This window comes from Blennius ocellaris (assembly GCF_963422515.1).
Source record: "Blennius ocellaris genome assembly, chromosome: 23".
Taxonomy (NCBI): Eukaryota; Metazoa; Chordata; class Actinopteri; order Blenniiformes; family Blenniidae; genus Blennius; species Blennius ocellaris.
In genome coordinates this window covers 16,249,175-16,267,506 of record NC_137672.1, presented here as the reverse complement: position 1 = coordinate 16,267,506, position 18,332 = coordinate 16,249,175, and the positions used below count along the sequence as shown (strand labels likewise).

The following is an 18,332-nucleotide window of genomic DNA, read 5'->3' as shown; positions in this document are numbered from 1 at the left end:
ATTAATGTTGTAATTTTGAAAAGTGTTTTTAGACCACTGCAAAGGTCAAAGTCCTATATGAGTGAATTCTATTTAAATAATCCACTTCTTTGTATCAAAATGTTGAAATTTAAAGGAGGTTGGCTCACAATACAGCAAACATATTTAGATCAATAAAACTTACAACCTACAATATAAAATCGCGTAGTAAAAATCAATAGAACATTGATATTTAAGTTACATTCTCCATTTATTGCTGCATTGATTCTCATGTTAAAATGTGAGTATTTGCATTGTAGTTATTATTTATGGATACACGTGTGCATCTATATCAGTATTATTATTATTATTATTATTATTATTATTATTACGATTATGACGTGTGGTTTTATTCCCGGTGAGATACTTCATGACTATCGGAATTATGATACACAGGTTACAAGTTATGAGAATGCGGAGGTCAAGGTTTCCTTTCAGATACACTACGTGCATCATTTCTCCGACAGTCCATGAACGCGTCTTGATCTCGGACGCACCTGTGTGTTTTGACTTGAGTTTTCCCTCCTTTTATTTTGGCGTTGGGGCCTTAAAACTTCCCTCCTTTTTAAAAAATATTTTAGACGCGGTTGATTTTTTTTCTTCCTCTTTTAATGTCCAACTGAATGAGCCATTGGCAAACGTTAGCCAGGTACATGTTTTAAGGAATTATAACAATAAGAGAAGAAGAAACCAGCGGCTCAGCGAGCGTCGAAGTGCTAATCTCGCCCCAAAGGTCAATCATGGTAAGTACGTTTTATTAAGTGGCAGTGTAGACGATGGCTCTGTCATTTGACTGGAGGTATAGGTCTTCTCATGCTATTATTGTTGCGTATAAAACACGTCGATACAAAAGGTTTTATTTGGGGAGATCAACATCGCCAATGGTAGGGTGTTTCGGATGAACTGTTTTCCCCGTTACCTGGTGACCAACTTCCTTTAGTCTGTTTGGTGCCGCTATCAGCAGATGTTAAAAAGATGCTTATATAAACTACGAAACGTCAAAACTTTATTGCAGATGTGCCTAAACGGCGTTTAGGACAGCTATGAATTCCTGTCGGGTTTCTTAACATTCGTTATTCGCAGCCAAAGGAAGTCAGTGACCAGTTAACACGGAAACCAGTTAATCCGAAACACGTGTCAAAAGAGTTTTTTTTTTCTGCTGGAAACGTTACAAAACCAGCCAAACTGTAAAGTCCACTGTATTTTTCTTTTTAAATGTGTAAATTCATGTGGGTTGTCGTTGTGAATCATGGGTATGCAATAAATGTATAATGCTCAACAATGCTGAGGTTGTTAAAAAAAACAAAAAAAAAACATGACAATTGCTGTAAGGGATTTTTTTTTTTTTTTACATTCTGTATCTGGCACCACAAGGTATCATTAAACTAAACTTTACGTTGATATTGTAGTCCTTTGTGGTAGTATTTAGTTTATCCAAAATATCAACATTTTACTCGGGTATACTTTGCACCACAACAAAGAAAGTTTAAATTTAAAGGTTATTATGGTACTTTTTTACCTGTCCAGCCCACTCACAATGAGATTGGACTGGATGTGGCCTCTGAACTAAATTGGTTTATATATATTTTTTTTATCATTATTATTATTATTGACAGGCAGAGATGAAGAACTTTGTGAGCCACAACCAGGCCAGCCAGCTGCTCCACAACAAGTTTGTGGTGGTGTTAGGAGATTCCAGTGAGTATAAGTGAAATGTACCTCTTATTAATAATCTTCTTGAACGTGCCTCTTTGATTTGTTCAAAGCAGGTAGGACAATAGTTGCCTTCTGCTCATGAATGAAGAAGGTCGATCAACTAATTTTAAATCCTTTTTTTCTTTCTCTTTTTGTTTAATTAACCCATCAGTTCAGCGAGCAGTTTATAAGGATCTTGTTCTGCTGCTACAAAAGGAGAGATTTCTCACCCAAAGTCAACTCCGAACCAAGGCAAGGACTAACAGGCAGACATTCAAAAGGCTTGCGCGTCTTGCTCCTCCTGTTCCTTGCGACCTTACCTTTCCAACTTCCTGCCCCCAGGGCGAGATGAGCTTCGAGCAGGACTGCCTGATCGAAGGAGGCTGTCTGCACGAGATGCACAACGGGACGGCGTACAGAGAGGTCCGACAGTTTCAGTCCAACCACCACCTGGTGCGCTTTTACTTCGTGACGCGCGTCTACTCGCAGTACATGCAGAGCGTCCTGGAGGACTTCCGTCAGAGTTTGAAACCGGACGTAGTGATCATCAACTCCTGCATTTGGGATATTTCAAGGTGGGAGGACATTTTTTATTTATTTTTGTTGTCATTTTGGTTCATTAAGGAGCCACTGAATTTATACTACGAGATCCGAGGCATACCTAATGAAGCTGGTTTTGTAGATACTCCCGCGACTGGACCGACGACTACAAGGAGAACCTCCACAGGTTCTTTGAGGAGCTAAAACAGATCCTGCCGGAGGAAACGCTGATCATCTGGAACCTCACCATGCCCTTAGGAGAGAAGATCAAGGGAGGCTTTCTGGTGCCCGAGGTACGCACTCCGCAGTCAGTTGTTATGAAATTCTTTATTTAATTCAAAAGTAAAAGAAAAACTGACTTGGCAACAAAACGTCCAATTCAACACATTTTGAATTCTAGATATTTACAGATATTTTTAAGAATCGTATGTGCAGTATTTACAATATACAAAAAAAAAAAACCAACATAATTTTCATGTTCGCTCATATCAAATATCTAACATCTTGTATAATTTATATTCAAATGGGATTCTCGTACTTTTTTTATGTTGCAGATTTTGTGTTTCTTGAATTCTCGGAGAGTTCGTGGCTTACTTCTTTCTGAAGTCTGTTCCATAAACAAATTCCTGTCACTCGCAGTTTGTCCCATTGCTTTGGTATTAAAGTATTGTTTTTTTGTTTTTTTTTAAGATGTTTGTTACTTTCAAAGTATAGTGAATATTATGGCATTGTTTCATACCGTCCATACATCCACCTTTTATACTATTACACACATTCATTCACACAAGCAATGGAGAGTCAATAATAAACCTCAAATGCATCTTTTTAGACTGCGGGGGGAAACCAGAGCTTTGAGAGGAGAGTGGTAACACACTCGCCTTGCAGCCCTGATGTCAATATTCATACCCATTTGTAGTTATTAGCTGAAGTTTTTATTGATTAAACAAAGTGTATCAGGCCTCCTAAAAGTCAAACTTAATTTTTGTTTTATTAGTATTTTTACTGGTCTGTTCTATTGTACTATTTACCCTTTCTACTTGCTGTACCTCCATGGCCCATTTATTAATAATTTTTTTACTTTATTGGAGTGTAATCTCTGCCTCTGAATCCTTCCCCCTCAGATTGAGCACATGGCTTCGCACCTGCGCTACGACGTGGCCGAAGCCAACTTCTACAGCGGGACTCTGGCCGACGCGTACAAGATAGATGCGGTGGACTTCCACTTCCACTTCCGCTTTTCCCTGCACCGGCGGAGCAAGGACGGCGTGCACTGGGACAACGTGGCCCACCGCAAGATCACGTCTGTGCTGCTGCAGCATGCCGCCGAAGCCTGGGGCGTGGCACTGCCCAGTTCCCAGGCCGCCAGTGGTGAGAACAGTGACGTACACGCGCCACGTTTATATCATTTCCCGCCATCCTGGTTCAGGTTTGGTGTTTTCTATATATTGACACTGATCAGAAGTGTGCATTGTTCCAGCGCACACCGTGAAAGAGGTTCAGCTCTCAACCAATGCCAACAAAACCAGTGCTCCAAAACACATGGGTAAGAGAGACTGCGAGATCTACGGACTGGACGTCGTATAAAACACAGATCTTACTTCAAAGTATCTTTTGAAGTCGAAAGAGGAAGTATAGTCATCATTGTTGAGATCTTAATTCAATTTAATGTCAGCCGCTTTTGATCCCGTCACTTTAACGCCGACTCACGAAGAGCGCGTGGACGAGAACGCTTGTGTTCAGATGTAGAGAGCAGAACGACAGAACCTGAACAATCTGATGCGGTGATGTTGCAATACTGCGGCACCCGCCAAATCTTTCCCCTTCTTCGGTGCACTTTGACAGATCGCCGCCCAATGAGGACCGACCACAACGGCCACAGGGCGGTGTCGCATTCCGGATATCATGGCAACGTGAGGAACCCCCCGGCAATACTGTACTCTCCCCCCATGTACAGAAGTGTCCCGCTCCCTCCACCACCCACATCATCCTACAGACTTCCAAATGGAAACGAGCGTTTTGAAAGCGGTACGTTTTTCCCGACACTTTGTTATCAGGAGCACATCAAACAAGACGGTGAGAAGAATGTCCACACGTTCACGTTTCGGCTTCCTAGTAGATGAAGCTGGGTCGGCCTCTGAACTAAAATGAGTTTGACACTACTGATCTATATTAATTGAATTATTTTCATTTTGTAGTTTTAATTTTAGATTCTTTTTTTTTTTTTTTACCGACAATGTAGTGATGAAGGAAGTTTTCGCCTGACTGACATGTTTTGACTGCGTTCGCTGTTTGAGGACTGTGTAGTTTTCATGTTGAGCCACTTGTGGGTGCTGTTAATGCTAATTACTGGCAACTGACAAGCCCCAGGAGAATCTGGACTGGTATGGAGTTATATTTGTGCCAAAATTCTGAGCGAGCGATGGGAAAATTTGAGCGCAAAAAAATGTATTGTGCAAGCACACTAATAGCATTTTGAGGAAATATTTAAATTGCGCAAAGAAAAACTTGACATTGCGCACTCAAAAATCTTTTCTGCGCTCAGATTCTTCCTCTGCGCTCAACCTCTCTCTCTCTCTCGCTCGCTCAAATCTCTCCACGTCCGCGCTCAAGTCCTGCTGTGCGCTCGGCTCAAAATGTGCAAAGCCCAAATGTGACAGACACGGTTGTCCACCAAACACAGAAATTCGGGTCGGGCGTTGAATTCTGATTGGTTACTTCGGATTCTGGAAGTGCCTCATAACCAACGAAGAAGAAGAGGGAAAAACAAACTGCGAGGGAAAACATGTTGTAATCCAGGATCATTATCTTTAGTTTTCCTTATTTCTGTTTTCCCTCGCAGTTTGTTTTTCCCTCTTCTTCTTCTTTGTCGCGCAGAGGAAGAATGTAGAACGCAGAAAAGATTTTTGAGCGCGCAATCTCAAGTTTTTCTTTGCGCAATTTAAATATTTCCTCAAAATGCTATTAGTGTGCTTTGCACAATTAAATTTTTGGGCGCTCAAATTTTCCCATCGCTCGCTCAGAATTTTGCCACAAATATAAGCCCATAGACTGGGAGTCATGACACTCTGGAGGAAGCTGTGTTGTTATTGTCAATCTACTGGCCCGTCTGCAGAAGAACAATTTCCTACAGCGTGGTGTCTAGGGGTGAAGATGTGGAAGTGTGGAAACGTTTGCGAATGGCTTGCTTTTATTTTATTAATCAATTTCAGACATCTGCCTTTAAAGATGAAGGTGCTGATAATATTTCCCCTGGCATTCACGTCCTGTTTGAAAAGGAAAACCTGCGCTGAACAGATAATCTAGCGTCCCCTCACCGTTGGCGGTTGCATCGATATTGGGGGACTAGAATATCAACATTGCATCGTTTTGATAAATCTTGATGTTTTTGCACATCCGTAAAATAGATGTTTTATTCGTACTGACACAACTCCTTTTCTTTCTCCTAAAATGAGCGTTGTATACCAGTTATTTCAATTTATTCTATGAGCAGCTGCAGGGAAGGCAAAATCCTCGTTCTTGATCAAGTCGAATTACAGTTATCTGTTAAGCAATGTGCTATATTTTCTGTCATTCCCATGTCATGGCAGCAGCATGGCCTTATCAGCCTCCTTTGTTGGGACGTGTCCCCCTCCCTCCTCCACCCCAACCGTGTTACTGGTTTCCATTTGGAAACAGGCCTTTTCAAATTGGTAAGTACATAGACTCTGGTGATCTGGGGCACAGTGTTATTCGATTTAAATCACAGTACCCAGAAAACAACCAGACGGCTGTTTGGTCGAAGAGAGGACGGGTATAGGACGGCACAAGGTATAGGAAAATGCACGAGGTGTTTTCATTTTCACAACCTATTTATTTGGTTCATTTATCGGTTGGTTGCTTTCTTTGCTTCAATATTTCGTATCTCGCGAGCGTTGTGGTGTTACGATCAACCGTCTTTCTCTGGCGTTTGGCCTCAGCGTCTTTAACGTCTCCCCTCGTGTTTTTGCAGATTTTACCTCCCGGTCAGACTTCAACTTTGAGCCGTACAGGCAGAATCCCCATCAGGACGTGTTGAGGAACCAATACGCCCCCAGGCACACCTACGCCCCGTACTGCCCTCGCAGACGTGACAGATACAACTACTACTGAAGTGTTGATGTTCTGCATTCAAATTCAGTTCACACTCTTGTTTCATATGTAGTATTAAGTCGACTTTTTACCACAGTGTTACGTTCCTAATGCGACCAGTCGTTTTAACTGCATGCCATTCTTATGCAAGCTATTTTTGGGTCAATTGGTTTTTGTGAAATTCTATAAAGGAACATTTTTAGATTTAATCATGGGCTTTGTCTCAGCTGCTAAATGTCAATAAAGTTTTCTTCTGAAACTCGTCAGAAACTTTGGATTCAGCTGAGACAGTCATAAGTCCTTTTACAATTTTATCAAGAGGTTACTCTTGAATCTTCCCGTTTCGTATTGGTAAGCAGACATATGAAAGTACAAACTATTAAAGTTGAAACAAGGCATAATGCTCTGTCTCTTGAGTGTCCATGTTTTTTCAAAGATTCTTGAAAAACGTATGTGGGCCAATTTTGGCACAAAGGCTTGAAACCCCTGGTAAAAAAAAAAAAAAGACGAGCATGACTTATTAATGTTTAAGTGATGCATACTTTTTATTGTCAGAATTGTTACTAAAAAGATACAAAGGAGGGGGACAAAGCTATCGGATTTAAGTTAAACAGAAATGACTAGCTAGGTTCCATCAGGAGTGGCACTAACTTAACATGTTGCCTTCATAATGTGAGTCGCGGACTTTAAACGGATGAAGCAACAAAGGGATGCGCTATTGAGGGACGTGCAAAGCAAAGTTGGGCTAAATAAAGAATGTTCTAGTAAGAGGACGAGCTTCAATGGGGGACGATGGACGTGGCGTTCAGCCGGGCCCGCGCCTCAGACCATGAGGAGGCGGTGCACTTGCTGCAGCTGCTGCTGGGACAGGACGAGGCGGTGGACTTGCTCCTGGCCGCGGGTGCACGGGATGGCGACACGCCCCACAAACACTGTCCCTCCCTGCTTCTTGTCCTTTGCCTGGGAGTCAAACATACCATAATATGTGAGGGAAGACGACAACTCGACGTATCGAGAGACTGTATGGCATCATACCTTAACGAAGGAAGAGACTGGGAATGTGGCGAAGTCCGAGGTCGCCTTGGCTCCGGGGTGATACGACACCACGTGTTCAGCCACTTCGCCCTGAAACACACGGCGTGGATTTTAAGTTTCTCTGCTTGGGGGGGGTTTTGAATTACCGTTAACAAATGCGTGTTACGGAGGATGTGTTGACCTTGAGTTTGTCCAGGGCGTCGCTGAGGCTCTGCAGTCGAGCGGTCTGCTCCAGCAGCTGAGCGCTGGCGCTGACTGTGGCGGAACGAAACGAGGACAAGATGAAGCCGAGTCCCGCAAGAGCGGGAAACGCTCTCCTCACCGACGCGCCCGCTCACCTGTTGACTTCCCGGTGATGTCCACCACTTTGACCTCTGCGCTGAGCTTGAGCAGGGTCGCCAGGAGCTGGTCAGTCCTGCGGTAGATGCCCGTGTTGAGGCCCTCCGGGGGCATGGAGCTCGCTTTGGGGACTTGTGGAAGTCTGGGAGGGCAGAGCGGTGGCAGGGAGGCCAGCTGAGCTTTTATCTTCTCTGCCTGGGAGAAAGAAAAAGAAAAAATCCGACATGTAACTGCCGCTAAAATATTGTAATCGAATGGATTAGAAATGTGGATGATGCTACTGGTTTCCATGGTAACGGCAGCCTGGCTTCCTTTTTTGTTGTTTTCAACAAAACATCTCCGCCACTGAATTCTAACTTATTGGTTTATGTTTTGTGGCATCTCATTCCTGTGTACCTTCAGACGGTTGTTTTCGTTCTTGAGATGCTTGATTCCGAGCCTCTGGGCCTCAACCTGCTGCCTGAGCAGGGGGGAATCCACCACCTGCGTCGGCCCTGCCATGGATGGGGCCATACCTGTTTTATTGACGTGGAGAAGAAAAAAAAAAAAAGAGTGGGAGACATTTAATTATAAGGGCGTCGCTTAAACTGTGTAGATGATTATTATTAAGACAGTAACAGTAATTCACCTCCTGGAGATCCCTGAACAATAGAAGCAATCCCCATGCCAGGTTGGCCTCGCAGTCCTTCAATAGTCATCTTTGATTGATTATTGATGCGTTGTTTCAGCTCCGCCTTCTCGGCCTCCAGCTGGTCAATATCAGCCTGCAGAGCGTCCATCGTCTCCTCGAACTCTCTGCAGTTGAGAAAAGCGAGGGATGGGTGAGGAAATAAATGGTATGATAGAGCAACAGAAATTTTAATCTTTCCCTCGAGTTTCCTTACTTCTCTTTCTTTTTAAGCAGAGCGAGGCTCTCGTCCAGCTTGGTCTGAATCTTCTCCACCCGTTCGTCGGCGTCCTTGGTGGAGGTGTCGAGCTTCTTCTCCAAGAGGCTCAAGCGGACGTTGGCCTCACTCAGCTCTTCGCCCTGAGGGGGTGAAGACACATCCGGACATGTTACGAGCCGTTTTATTCTGCTTTCCATTCAAACGTACTCCTCGCGTCACCCAATACCTTAATCTTGAGGGACTTCTTCAGCTCCTTGATGACGGTTTCTCTGTCCTCGAGTTTTGCCCCCAGGCCCTCGGCGTCGGTCATCTCAGCCCTGACGGTGGCCGCTCTCGCCTCTACTGGAGGCGTCTAATGGCAGGATTGGCCAGTGGTCAGAGGGCGGGTTCAACGCGTCTAAATTGTGCAATATGTGCAATGCGCAAAATGCATGGGTACCTTCCCCTGTGGTTTTTCGGCGTCGTACTCTCCCTCCTGCATGGCTGTAGCCATCTTGTTCATTGTAGCGATGACTGAGCTGCACGACTGTCGCAGGAACTCGGGGCCATTCACACCTTGTGTGCCATAAACCTTGAGGACGGCAGCGGATTGTGATGAAACGACGAGACGGGCGCTCTGCGATTTGCTCGATCTGTAAACTGCGCGACGCGTACCTGTTCCACGACCTTGCAGGCGACGTCCTCCAGCCTGAGCGCGTTGAGACCCTCCTGCTCTGCCAGGGGAGCGATCATCTGAGCTCCGGCTGCAGCCACTTCCTGGAGCACCGCGACCACGCGGGTCAGCTGGCGCCTGCACTCCGTCAGCGTCTCCGACACCTTCGGATGAGACGCGGACGTCATGTGAAACCGCATCTCCAGTGATCACTGAACCCCCGCCCCCAATACTCAACTTCAAACTGTTTATTTCTATACCTGCGATGCAAAATTGAGAGCGGCGGGGACTCCGGCGACGTCCGTCCCAGGCATACGACGGCGGATCTTCTTACAGAACTGCCTGATGTCAGAGCAGGATGTATCCAGATCCTTTAGAAGAGCCGAGAGTCCAGAGTTCTCCTGTCCCGCGGACAGGAAAGCCCTCAGACGACACACCTCCACTCCCATGCAGTCCAGGGCGCTCTGGATGAACTGCAGGTGAGAGAGAGGGTTGTTGGTGTTTTCAGGTCAAAACCAAACTTTTTTTAATTTATTTTTTAACCTACTTCAATTAATTTAAACTAAAATGTTCTTTAAAAAAAAAAAATAATAATCCTCTCACACACCTTGATGTGGTCGGCAAGCTGCACAGTGCAGTCTTCAGCTTGATCAGCCAGGTGAACACTGAATAGTTGCTGGAAAACAAAACAGATGTTTTACCATTGGAATATATAAAAAAAAAAAAAAGTCTTGTAACAGAGTAAAATCACATTTTGTCTTTAAGATGTCAATTTTACTGGATAGATAAGGATGCAAGAGCATAGTAGGTTTAATATTGACTCAATGTAATCAGTTACACATCCAATATTATCTAGGAAAGCAGCTCCAAATACAGATCTCAAAGGAGAAAAAAATATTACTAGTAAGTCATTCTCTGCTGAATGCGTCAGGCAGACGAATAATTGCTCGTCTGTTCTGACTTGTTTTGACGTAAAAAGGAATTGGAGTTCTACACAAACCCAAAATGATAAAAGATGTGGCTATTGTTGGACCTCATGTTGGACCTCTGTGTAATCTAGTACATCACCCTACCATGAATTATCCCCTCATCATTAATATGACATAGCGTTAATTGAGAGGATTCCTAATATGCTTCAACCCATTTGGACAGATTTTGCTCCTGACAATTTTGACACAATATTCACCAATCCCATGCTTTTACACTAAAATGCCTTTTAAATGTGTGTTTTCTGCAGAAATCACAGGGCCATAAACATATCCAATAAAATAGCAAGGGAGTTTATACAATTGTGCATTTCAAAGTCTGTACTACAACAGCGAGAGCTACAGCCTCGGTAGAAAATGCTCAGTGCGCCGGTTACCTGATAGTATTTGATGGCTTTTGTCAGTGGTTCCACTTGAACAGTCTCATCCAGCTGGTCTTTATGCAGCAAGTCAATGAAATAATCCAGAGAGCGCTCATGGAAGCTCATTTCCGAGTAGAGTGTACCCATGCGCTTGAAAACCTCCACGGTGCAGTTACCCAGAGCCCTGGAAGCAGACGAGAGATAACCGAAAGACAATTTTAGCATTTTAGCATTTCGATTTTATTTTCCGATTCGTGAGTGGCATAAACACAGAACTGACTGTTCGTATTTGTGCAGGGTGGCCTGCAGCAGGCTGAGGGAGTAAACCAGTCCCGCAGCGAAGCTCCGTTGTTCTCCTGGAGCCCCTCTCAGACCGGCTCCCTGGGCGAGGTTCCCATTCAGGTCAAACTTCTCCTGGGCTTGTTTACTGATCAGCTCGGCCTGCCCACACACACACACACAAACACCTCGGTTCCAAAACGCGCCGAGCACACAAAAAAATTCAAAATGACGTGTCGTTCTGGCTGTTACCTTGCAGATGAGCCTGGGAATGAGCAGCAGAACCAAAATACAGTCGTGGTCTCCGCCGTGACGGAGGAAGGAGTCTGGCATGAAGGAGGTGAGCAGGGAGACCTGTCTGTTGGATTGCGCCACTTCCATTTTTCTCAGCTCCATTTCAATAGCCTGGAAACGCAAGAGAGATTGTGATATTTAAAAAAAACAACGACGACATTTCTCTTGAAGAAGCACACTTGTCAGCGAAGCTCTCCTACCTTGGCATACGCCTTGGTCTCGGCAAACTTGATCTTGAAATCAAACAGTTCTGCGGGCGGCTGCTGAACTTGTTCTGCACTTGCATTCTGCTGACTGATCAGCTCCCTGTTGGCGTCCTAATGCGCAGAGAAAAAAACCTTCATACAGCAGCGAACTGCAGACCCCACATAGCGTGCTTTGGTTTTTTTATTCAGGTTCTATCCACCGACCTGAAGCGAGGCAGTGAGCTCTCTGTATTTGTTGATGGTCTGCTGGTAGTCGGCGACAGTCTCCTGGGCAGCTTCCACTCGTTTGTCCGCTTCTCTGACTTTCCCCGCACTCAGGTCCAACTGCTCCCTCAGTTCCATTTCCGTCTCTCTGCCATTCTCCTGAAGCTCGTCATTCATCTCATTGATGGCTTCCTATTGATACAGGGAAACGCAAAACATAATTTAATTTCTAAATACTCTATGTCCATTAGACTGCAACTTTTTTTGTAACTCACAATCTCTTTTTACTCTTCCTCCTGCAAGGTTCACATCTTTTCCATCCCATAATGGGGATATTCAAACAAGTTGTTGCGTGTATAGTAACCACAATATGATTTGCAATAAATAACATTTAAGTAGATGATGTTACAGTCTTAGTGTTTTGCCAATTTTTCTTCCATATAATAACATAATAAAAGCAACATATTGACTGTTTTTGCTTCTCGCTGCTGCTGGATATGTCTACTGTGCATGTTCACGTCGCAGTAATGATACATTTGTGATTATCTTACTGGAGCCAATCCCAACTAGCAATAGGTAAACAGTTTACCACATACACTCACATCCACCCCGATGCTAAAAAAAACATTGAATTTGACTTCTTTTTTTTTTTTTTAAGCCAACACACTGACCAAATCAGTGACTGTTTCTCTCAGCTCTCTGACTTTCTCCTCCAGGTCCAGGTTCCTCTCCGTCAGCATCTCCACCATCTCCTCTGACCCAAGAGCTGCATCCACCTGTTACATGGACACGAACGCACAAGGTGACATTTTTCCGGACGCGACTTTTGTTTTCCCGAACAGGCCTGTCATCTCTCTTTGACTTTTACCTGCTCCTTGAGCTCGTCAATAGTGGCCTCGGCATGTTTTACTTCCTCCTGCAGTTTCTCTTTCTGGGTCCTCAGAGTCTCCAGCTCAGTGTTCTTCTTCTCCATCTGCTTCTGCAGCTTCACGTGTTCTTGTTTCTCTGAGGCAGAGAGGTCACGCATCCTGAGGAGATGCAGGAAAGCATTTTTTGTTGTCGTTTCCATCTTGTCTGCATTCACCCTTTTTTTGAGAGACAAGGTTAAAAGTTATGCCTGTAACTGACCTGACCAGTGCCTCTTTGAGTCTGCCGTTCTGCTCCTCCAGCTGTTTGACTTGGTAACTCGACGCAGCTCCATCAGATCCTGAATCGGTGAAAAAGGAATGCGAAGATTCGTCACAAAACAAAAGACATGCGAAGGGAGATGTGTTAGCGAGCCATTCAGACCCACCTTTCTCTGAAATCTCATGCCGCAGGATTTCCAGATCCATGGAGAGTTCCTCCACTTTCTCTTTCAGTGAGTCCACCTCCACTTGCAGAGACTCTGCTCGCTCCTCAGCCATCTCTTTATCCAGCGTGGCCATCTCAATGGCGTCAGCCGTGTCCGACATCTCTTCCATGTAGCGGTCCTTGGCTTCATGCGCCTCCCGGGCTTCCTGTGCGTTAAGATGGGGGAAAAAAAAAACATTTTTCATCTTTGTGACATCAAACTGTAAATACTGCGATAACGTTGTGATTGACAGTCGCTTACCTTCTTCGCCTCTTTGAGTTGTTTCTGCAGCTCGGCCTGCTGCTCCTGCATCTTGGTCTTCCACTCCTGGAGCTGCTCCAGCTGGATCTTGTGCTTCTCCAACTCCTTCAGCTTTGCCTTGTCCTCGGTTCGCTTCATCTTCAACGTCTCCAGCTTCTCCTCCAGGTCCTTGACTTGGGCTCGCAGGGATTCTTCCTCCTATGAAGACAGATGGGTGGAGTTAGAGTCAAAACTGAGAAATTGTTCAGCCTTCAGATTATATTTTAAAGGCGCCCAAAAAATGTAAAAGCAGATCAAGCACCCACAATAAAGACCCAGAAGAAACATGTCACATATAAATAATCAGCCTTCGTAAAAACATTAAACACCAGAAAAAAAACCTGTTTCACTACTTCCAAAGACCACAGTGGGAGTTTTTGTTTTAAACCATGCACCGTTATCAATAAAACTGATCTTGCTGTTATTTCACAACTATAGTTCTTATTGAGAAAGTGTGATGAGGAGTCACTGATGTTGAGCGTGTTAGTGAACTCATGCCAGGTACCATCAGCATGCATGTGGCCACATGAGAAAACTCTACCTGCTTGGAAATGGCAGGTTCCACCTGGTCAAATAACAACATGGATGGAACAGGACAAAAAAAAAAAATCAAAAATGAATGAAAGATGAGTCGGGTGGAATAAAACAAACGCTAAACAGAGACGTCAACACACTGACAGTGAAGTGCAGCCTTGTTTTGCTGATGCTGTACGTGTTCCTTCCATTAGATGAGGGCTTACTTTGCTTGGAGTGGCCGGAGCTGAAGCGGCCGGCGCTGCAGGCGACCCGCTGGGCTGAGGCACGACGGGAGCCGCCAGAGCGCCCTGCTGGGAGGACAGGCCCGCCTCACTGACATCGCCAGACAGAGAGGTTGAGAGACTTTCACGTGACGCCTGTTGACAAATGGAAGGAGGAGTCAGGCAACGACAGGAGGTGAGTGGAAGAAGTTAAAGAAAGAAGCGTCTCTGCATCGGATACTGTGAACATGCAAATCTAATAAAAAAATAAAAAAAACCCAACAAAGTCCTGTGAGACAAAAAGAGACGTCATGTGTCTTGCAGGATTGAGTAGACACCTCCCCAGTGTTGACAGACACCAGTGCACCTTTACCCTGAACCACAACAAACCCAACACACCACTCCCTGCGAAGTGACGGACGTAGGTTCTCTGACGGGGCAGAGCGTACCGTGAGCGACTGGCTGGAGCGCCGGGATGTACGCACCAGAAGGGAGGGGAGGGAGGAGGCTGGTGCGAGGCGAGATGTGGGAGTCCACTGTCACGGTTTGATCATAGACACTGCATTAGTGCGTCAGCGAGTTATGTGCGAATCTTGATTTGTAGGGTTCAATATGACGTTTTTGGGAAAAAAAATATCTTGTAATCAGAGATGCTGAACATAACGAATACTCAACAATATTCTGATTTTAAAGTAAACTTCCCTCTTATTCATTAACTACAAATGTTTATCTCATGAAAACTGCTCCGCATATTTTATTTATTTATTTTACTAGATCCTCGGGTAGAAATCTGCTCCAAATTGTTGAAATCGCCATTAAAAGGTTATCCAAGTCAACCATGAATCTGACTCAAAAAAGAAAAAGAAAAACAGTTCAATGATGTTGTTTTGATGCTTGCGGACCTCTCCGGGCTCACCTTTCCAGAGCGGCGGGTAGAGGACTGGATGGGAGGAGGGGGAGGTAAGATGCAGAGAGGAGGAATGACACAAGCGCGCACACACACACACCCACACACACATTCAGTGGTGAAGCAAGATAAGAGATTAGCAGCACGTAATAATCATACTCATGGTTAGTTTATACAAGTGTTCAGCCCATGCACTGTTTAACAGCAATGTAAAGACCAGTTCCAGCCACTGACTCCAGGCAAAATAAAATGTGAATTCATGCAATAATGTAAAAAACAAGACCAATAACGTCACTCAAGAAAATGATGAAATCTCATCATGGAGACCTGGACTTGTCACAATTTGGACCTGAACACAAGATGCCTTTACCAGAATAAAAAAAAAAAAAAGCACATAACACACCAAGAAGACAAAAAATATGTTAATAAAGCCAGGGAATGTCTGTATGTCCCGTACAAACGTCCACAGATGAGAAGGGTAACTCAAAAGATGATTTGTCACATTAGTGCAGTTAACAAAAAAACCAAGGCAAAGCAAAATGTGCTGGATTGGAATATTTCTACCTTCTTAAGGTTCGCTGGTATCTGCAAAGATTCATTAGAGAAACAAAAATAAAACACTGACCGACTAAAACAGAAACTTGATAGTACAGGAGAGCGGAAACAAAAAAAAAAAAAGAGTGGAGATACATTTTGACAACAAGGAAATCCTTCAGAAACGCTCAGGTCCAGGATCTGTTTGCCTACCTGCTTGGTTGTTCTGGGAGTTTCAGGAATATCTGGAAATCAACAAATCACAAAATGACCATCTATTCTTTGATGCACCGCTTCAGAAACATGAGTGTCTCGTCTCCACGCACCTTTTTGCCTCAGAAACCTTCCTGTGCCAGAATCAGGAGTATCCGGAGAGGTGGCACTGGATCCATCTTCTACTACCTGAAGCTGCATAATAGAAGAACGTATCTTTTAAACAAGGCATCTTATGAATGGCCTTGAGACATGAAAAAATGTGGATGATGTAATATACATTGATGCATTCATCCGAATTTACTAACCTGGGACTGTCTGACAAATATCCCACGATTCTCCTCGCAGGTAAAGTAGCGTTTCCCCTGCACCGTGCCGTCATTCTTGCCTTTGGCCTCATCAAGTATGACGCCCACCCACTTCCCAGTGGCAAAGAGGGTCGTGCCAATGTAAGCAACTGTGCCACGCTGACCCTTTCCGGTCACCTCTACTTTGGACCCAAGCTGCAGGACGAGGAGCGGAAAGGAGACTGTGAGTTGCCACGAACAGACTCTTTTGCAAGATCGTCATTGAAAAGTGACCGACCTTTGGAGGTTTGCCGCTCTCTATTGATCCGCTGCTGCTCATTTTGCTGATCAGTGGGCTGGTCAGCTGCAGGAATTTGGGGAAAACAAAGGTGAAAAGATGAGGAATTGGTACAGAGAGAAAGAAAAGTGGGGGTGATTTATCACCATGGCGAGTGCAAGGTAGGATGAAGGAAGAAAAAAAAAAAGGCAAGGTCATTGTATACCAGAGAATTTATTGTTTAAATTTAAGAAATTCCTAAGGCATGGCGTCCTTTCAAGTATTAACCTCGGTCAAGTAGACATGGTGAAAGATAAATGTCAGGGGAATGTTTAATACCCTTTAATAGACCCGAACAAACAGCTTTGTTTTATGTGCGACAGTAATGTCCAATATTTCTCCCTGCTCCCAACAGTTTAGGGCAGCAGTAAAAGCAAGCTCTGTTTAATAACAGGACAGTCCTCAGGCAGTGCAGGGTAACGTGCTCGTGTAGTCATATGTCCTGGACCACAACACATCTCAAATAAACAAGCTGCACAACAGACAAAGCCGCTCATTCAGTACAAACTAGGGCTCAGTGAGAGTCGCAGGGACATGTGAATTCATGCTGCCTCACAAATTCAAACCAGAGGGCAGAAATTCAGATAGGAAAAGTCAATTGCATCTTTGCAACAGCAACTACACGACAGGATTTGGCTCATTTCAGTAAAAGAAAGCTACTTTTTAAACAATCCATTTAATTTGTACAACCTAGTACATCTTCATTTGTCTTAAAGATCTAGATCTGTTAGATCATTTGATTTGAGGAAACTTCAAGATGCGAGGAGGTGATTCCTACGTCCATGTTGAGGTAAGTGACAAAACAAATTGACTATTGTACCTGCTTACCGCCCCATGATAAATATGTCGTTTAAAAAACAGCTAAGAACATGCATTAACCTAAATGATGACAGATAAGTCCCTGTATTACTCACCCTGGGGGTGTAAGAGTGCCGTCTGTTCAAAGCCATGTTTAAAAAACTATATTGGTTTCCAGTTCAGTGCTAAAACAAAGATCCGTTGCTAATTTTTCTCTACTTTTCCATCTCTTCCTCTTCTCGATAGAGAAAGAGAATAGATGGATGAGGGGAGGGGAGGGGAGGGGTCTCAGGGAGGGACGTCCCAGCTCATTTAAACTAAGACGGGGAGAAAATGTGTTTACAGAGTCTCTGAAACACTGGGATATTCACAAAGTCATTCAAGTAGGTTTGAGTGCCTTCATAATTCAGTCAGAAAACAGTCATTTAAAGACTAAAACTATTTCTTGTGACATTGATTGTAATTAGATGTATCATTTTCTGAAAAAGCCATCTTCCATCCATCCTGATGCTCACAGGTTGCTGGTTTCAATCCCAGCCATCAGGACACACCCTGGACAGGCCTCCAGACAGGGTGGGTGGGGGGGATCATGCAAACTCCCAACAGAAAGGCCACGGCCGGCATTTGAACCTTTAACATTCTCGTTGTGAAGCGAAACCGCTAACCACTGTGCCACTGGTAACCAACATCGTGAATTAAGAAGAAAAATAAGAATAGTAACCAAACATAACCAAGCTGTTATGAGTTTATGTGCACAAACTGACCGATCAGCTGCTAATGTATTTACTACAGCTTCAGCGAGCCGGCGGCCCAAAACCCGGTTTGTAACGCACACAAAGAGAGACAAGGTCATAATGAGCACACGTCTTGAGTTAAAGTATTTTACCTGAGATATGCAGAGACTCCTGACCTTGTATTCAGCTTTTTGACGTGATCATAGAAATATTTATTCTGTTGTCACTTTTTGGACGCCCGTCTTTTCCTGTTTCCACACGTCACTTCCGGAACACTGACGGATGTAGTGCCCCCTCTGGCAGCGTGCTATATTACACCTTACCTTTTGTCCCCAGTTTTCCTACATTCACCAACTTCAATTTAAATACATTTATTGCATATTAAATCTTATTAAAAAAAAAGACAAACTCAAGAAAGACATTGGTGCAAATTGTAGCTTGCTTTTATAATGTGTGCCTTGTAACAAATATGTGTAATTATGTGTTTTCTTTCATATTAATATTGGAAATCATGTTACTTTTTGTGGTGGGAGAATGTGTTGTTTGGA

General features: G+C 44.1%; 2 protein-coding genes across 3 annotated transcripts; one reads left to right on the top strand and one right to left on the bottom strand.

Annotated features, from left to right (window-relative positions):
- Window positions 1-1,640: 1,640 nt before the first annotated feature.
- On the top strand, window positions 1,641-6,381 carry fam113 (family with sequence similarity 113; the record flags this gene model as incomplete). The annotated part of the gene is made up of 8 exons (XM_080519410.1): window positions 1,641-1,716; window positions 1,886-1,965; window positions 2,056-2,288; window positions 2,396-2,546; window positions 3,375-3,621; window positions 4,096-4,163; window positions 4,308-4,326; window positions 6,242-6,381. 8 exons carry the CDS (start codon window positions 1,641-1,643, stop codon window positions 6,379-6,381), a joined length of 1,014 nt encoding a protein of 337 aa, XP_080375536.1.
- A 502-nt stretch (window positions 6,382-6,883) lies between these two features.
- Window positions 6,884-18,040, bottom strand: dctn1a (dynactin 1a). 2 transcript variants are annotated; one of them, XM_080518842.1, is made up of 30 exons: window positions 17,937-18,040; window positions 16,214-16,279; window positions 15,937-16,131; window positions 15,742-15,823; window positions 15,629-15,660; window positions 15,446-15,466; window positions 13,978-14,130; window positions 13,779-13,802; window positions 13,199-13,396; window positions 12,899-13,103; window positions 12,733-12,811; window positions 12,473-12,632; window positions 12,276-12,380; window positions 11,605-11,796; window positions 11,395-11,511; window positions 11,153-11,305; window positions 10,902-11,062; window positions 10,637-10,805; window positions 9,881-9,949; window positions 9,534-9,746; window positions 9,276-9,437; window positions 9,061-9,192; window positions 8,848-8,973; window positions 8,619-8,761; window positions 8,363-8,529; window positions 8,131-8,249; window positions 7,734-7,929; window positions 7,577-7,650; window positions 7,396-7,485; window positions 6,884-7,320 (listed from the first exon to the last, which is right to left on the bottom strand). In XM_080518842.1, the coding sequence occupies exons 2-30, from the start codon at window positions 16,253-16,255 to the stop codon at window positions 7,183-7,185; spliced, it is 3,717 nt and encodes a 1,238-aa protein (XP_080374968.1). In that variant the 5' UTR covers window positions 16,256-16,279; window positions 17,937-18,040; the 3' UTR covers window positions 6,884-7,182. The 2 variants fall into 2 exon arrangements, with proteins under 2 accessions (XP_080374968.1, XP_080374969.1); XM_080518843.1 differs by lacking the exon at window positions 13,779-13,802.
- Between the last annotated feature and the right edge of the window lie 292 nt (window positions 18,041-18,332).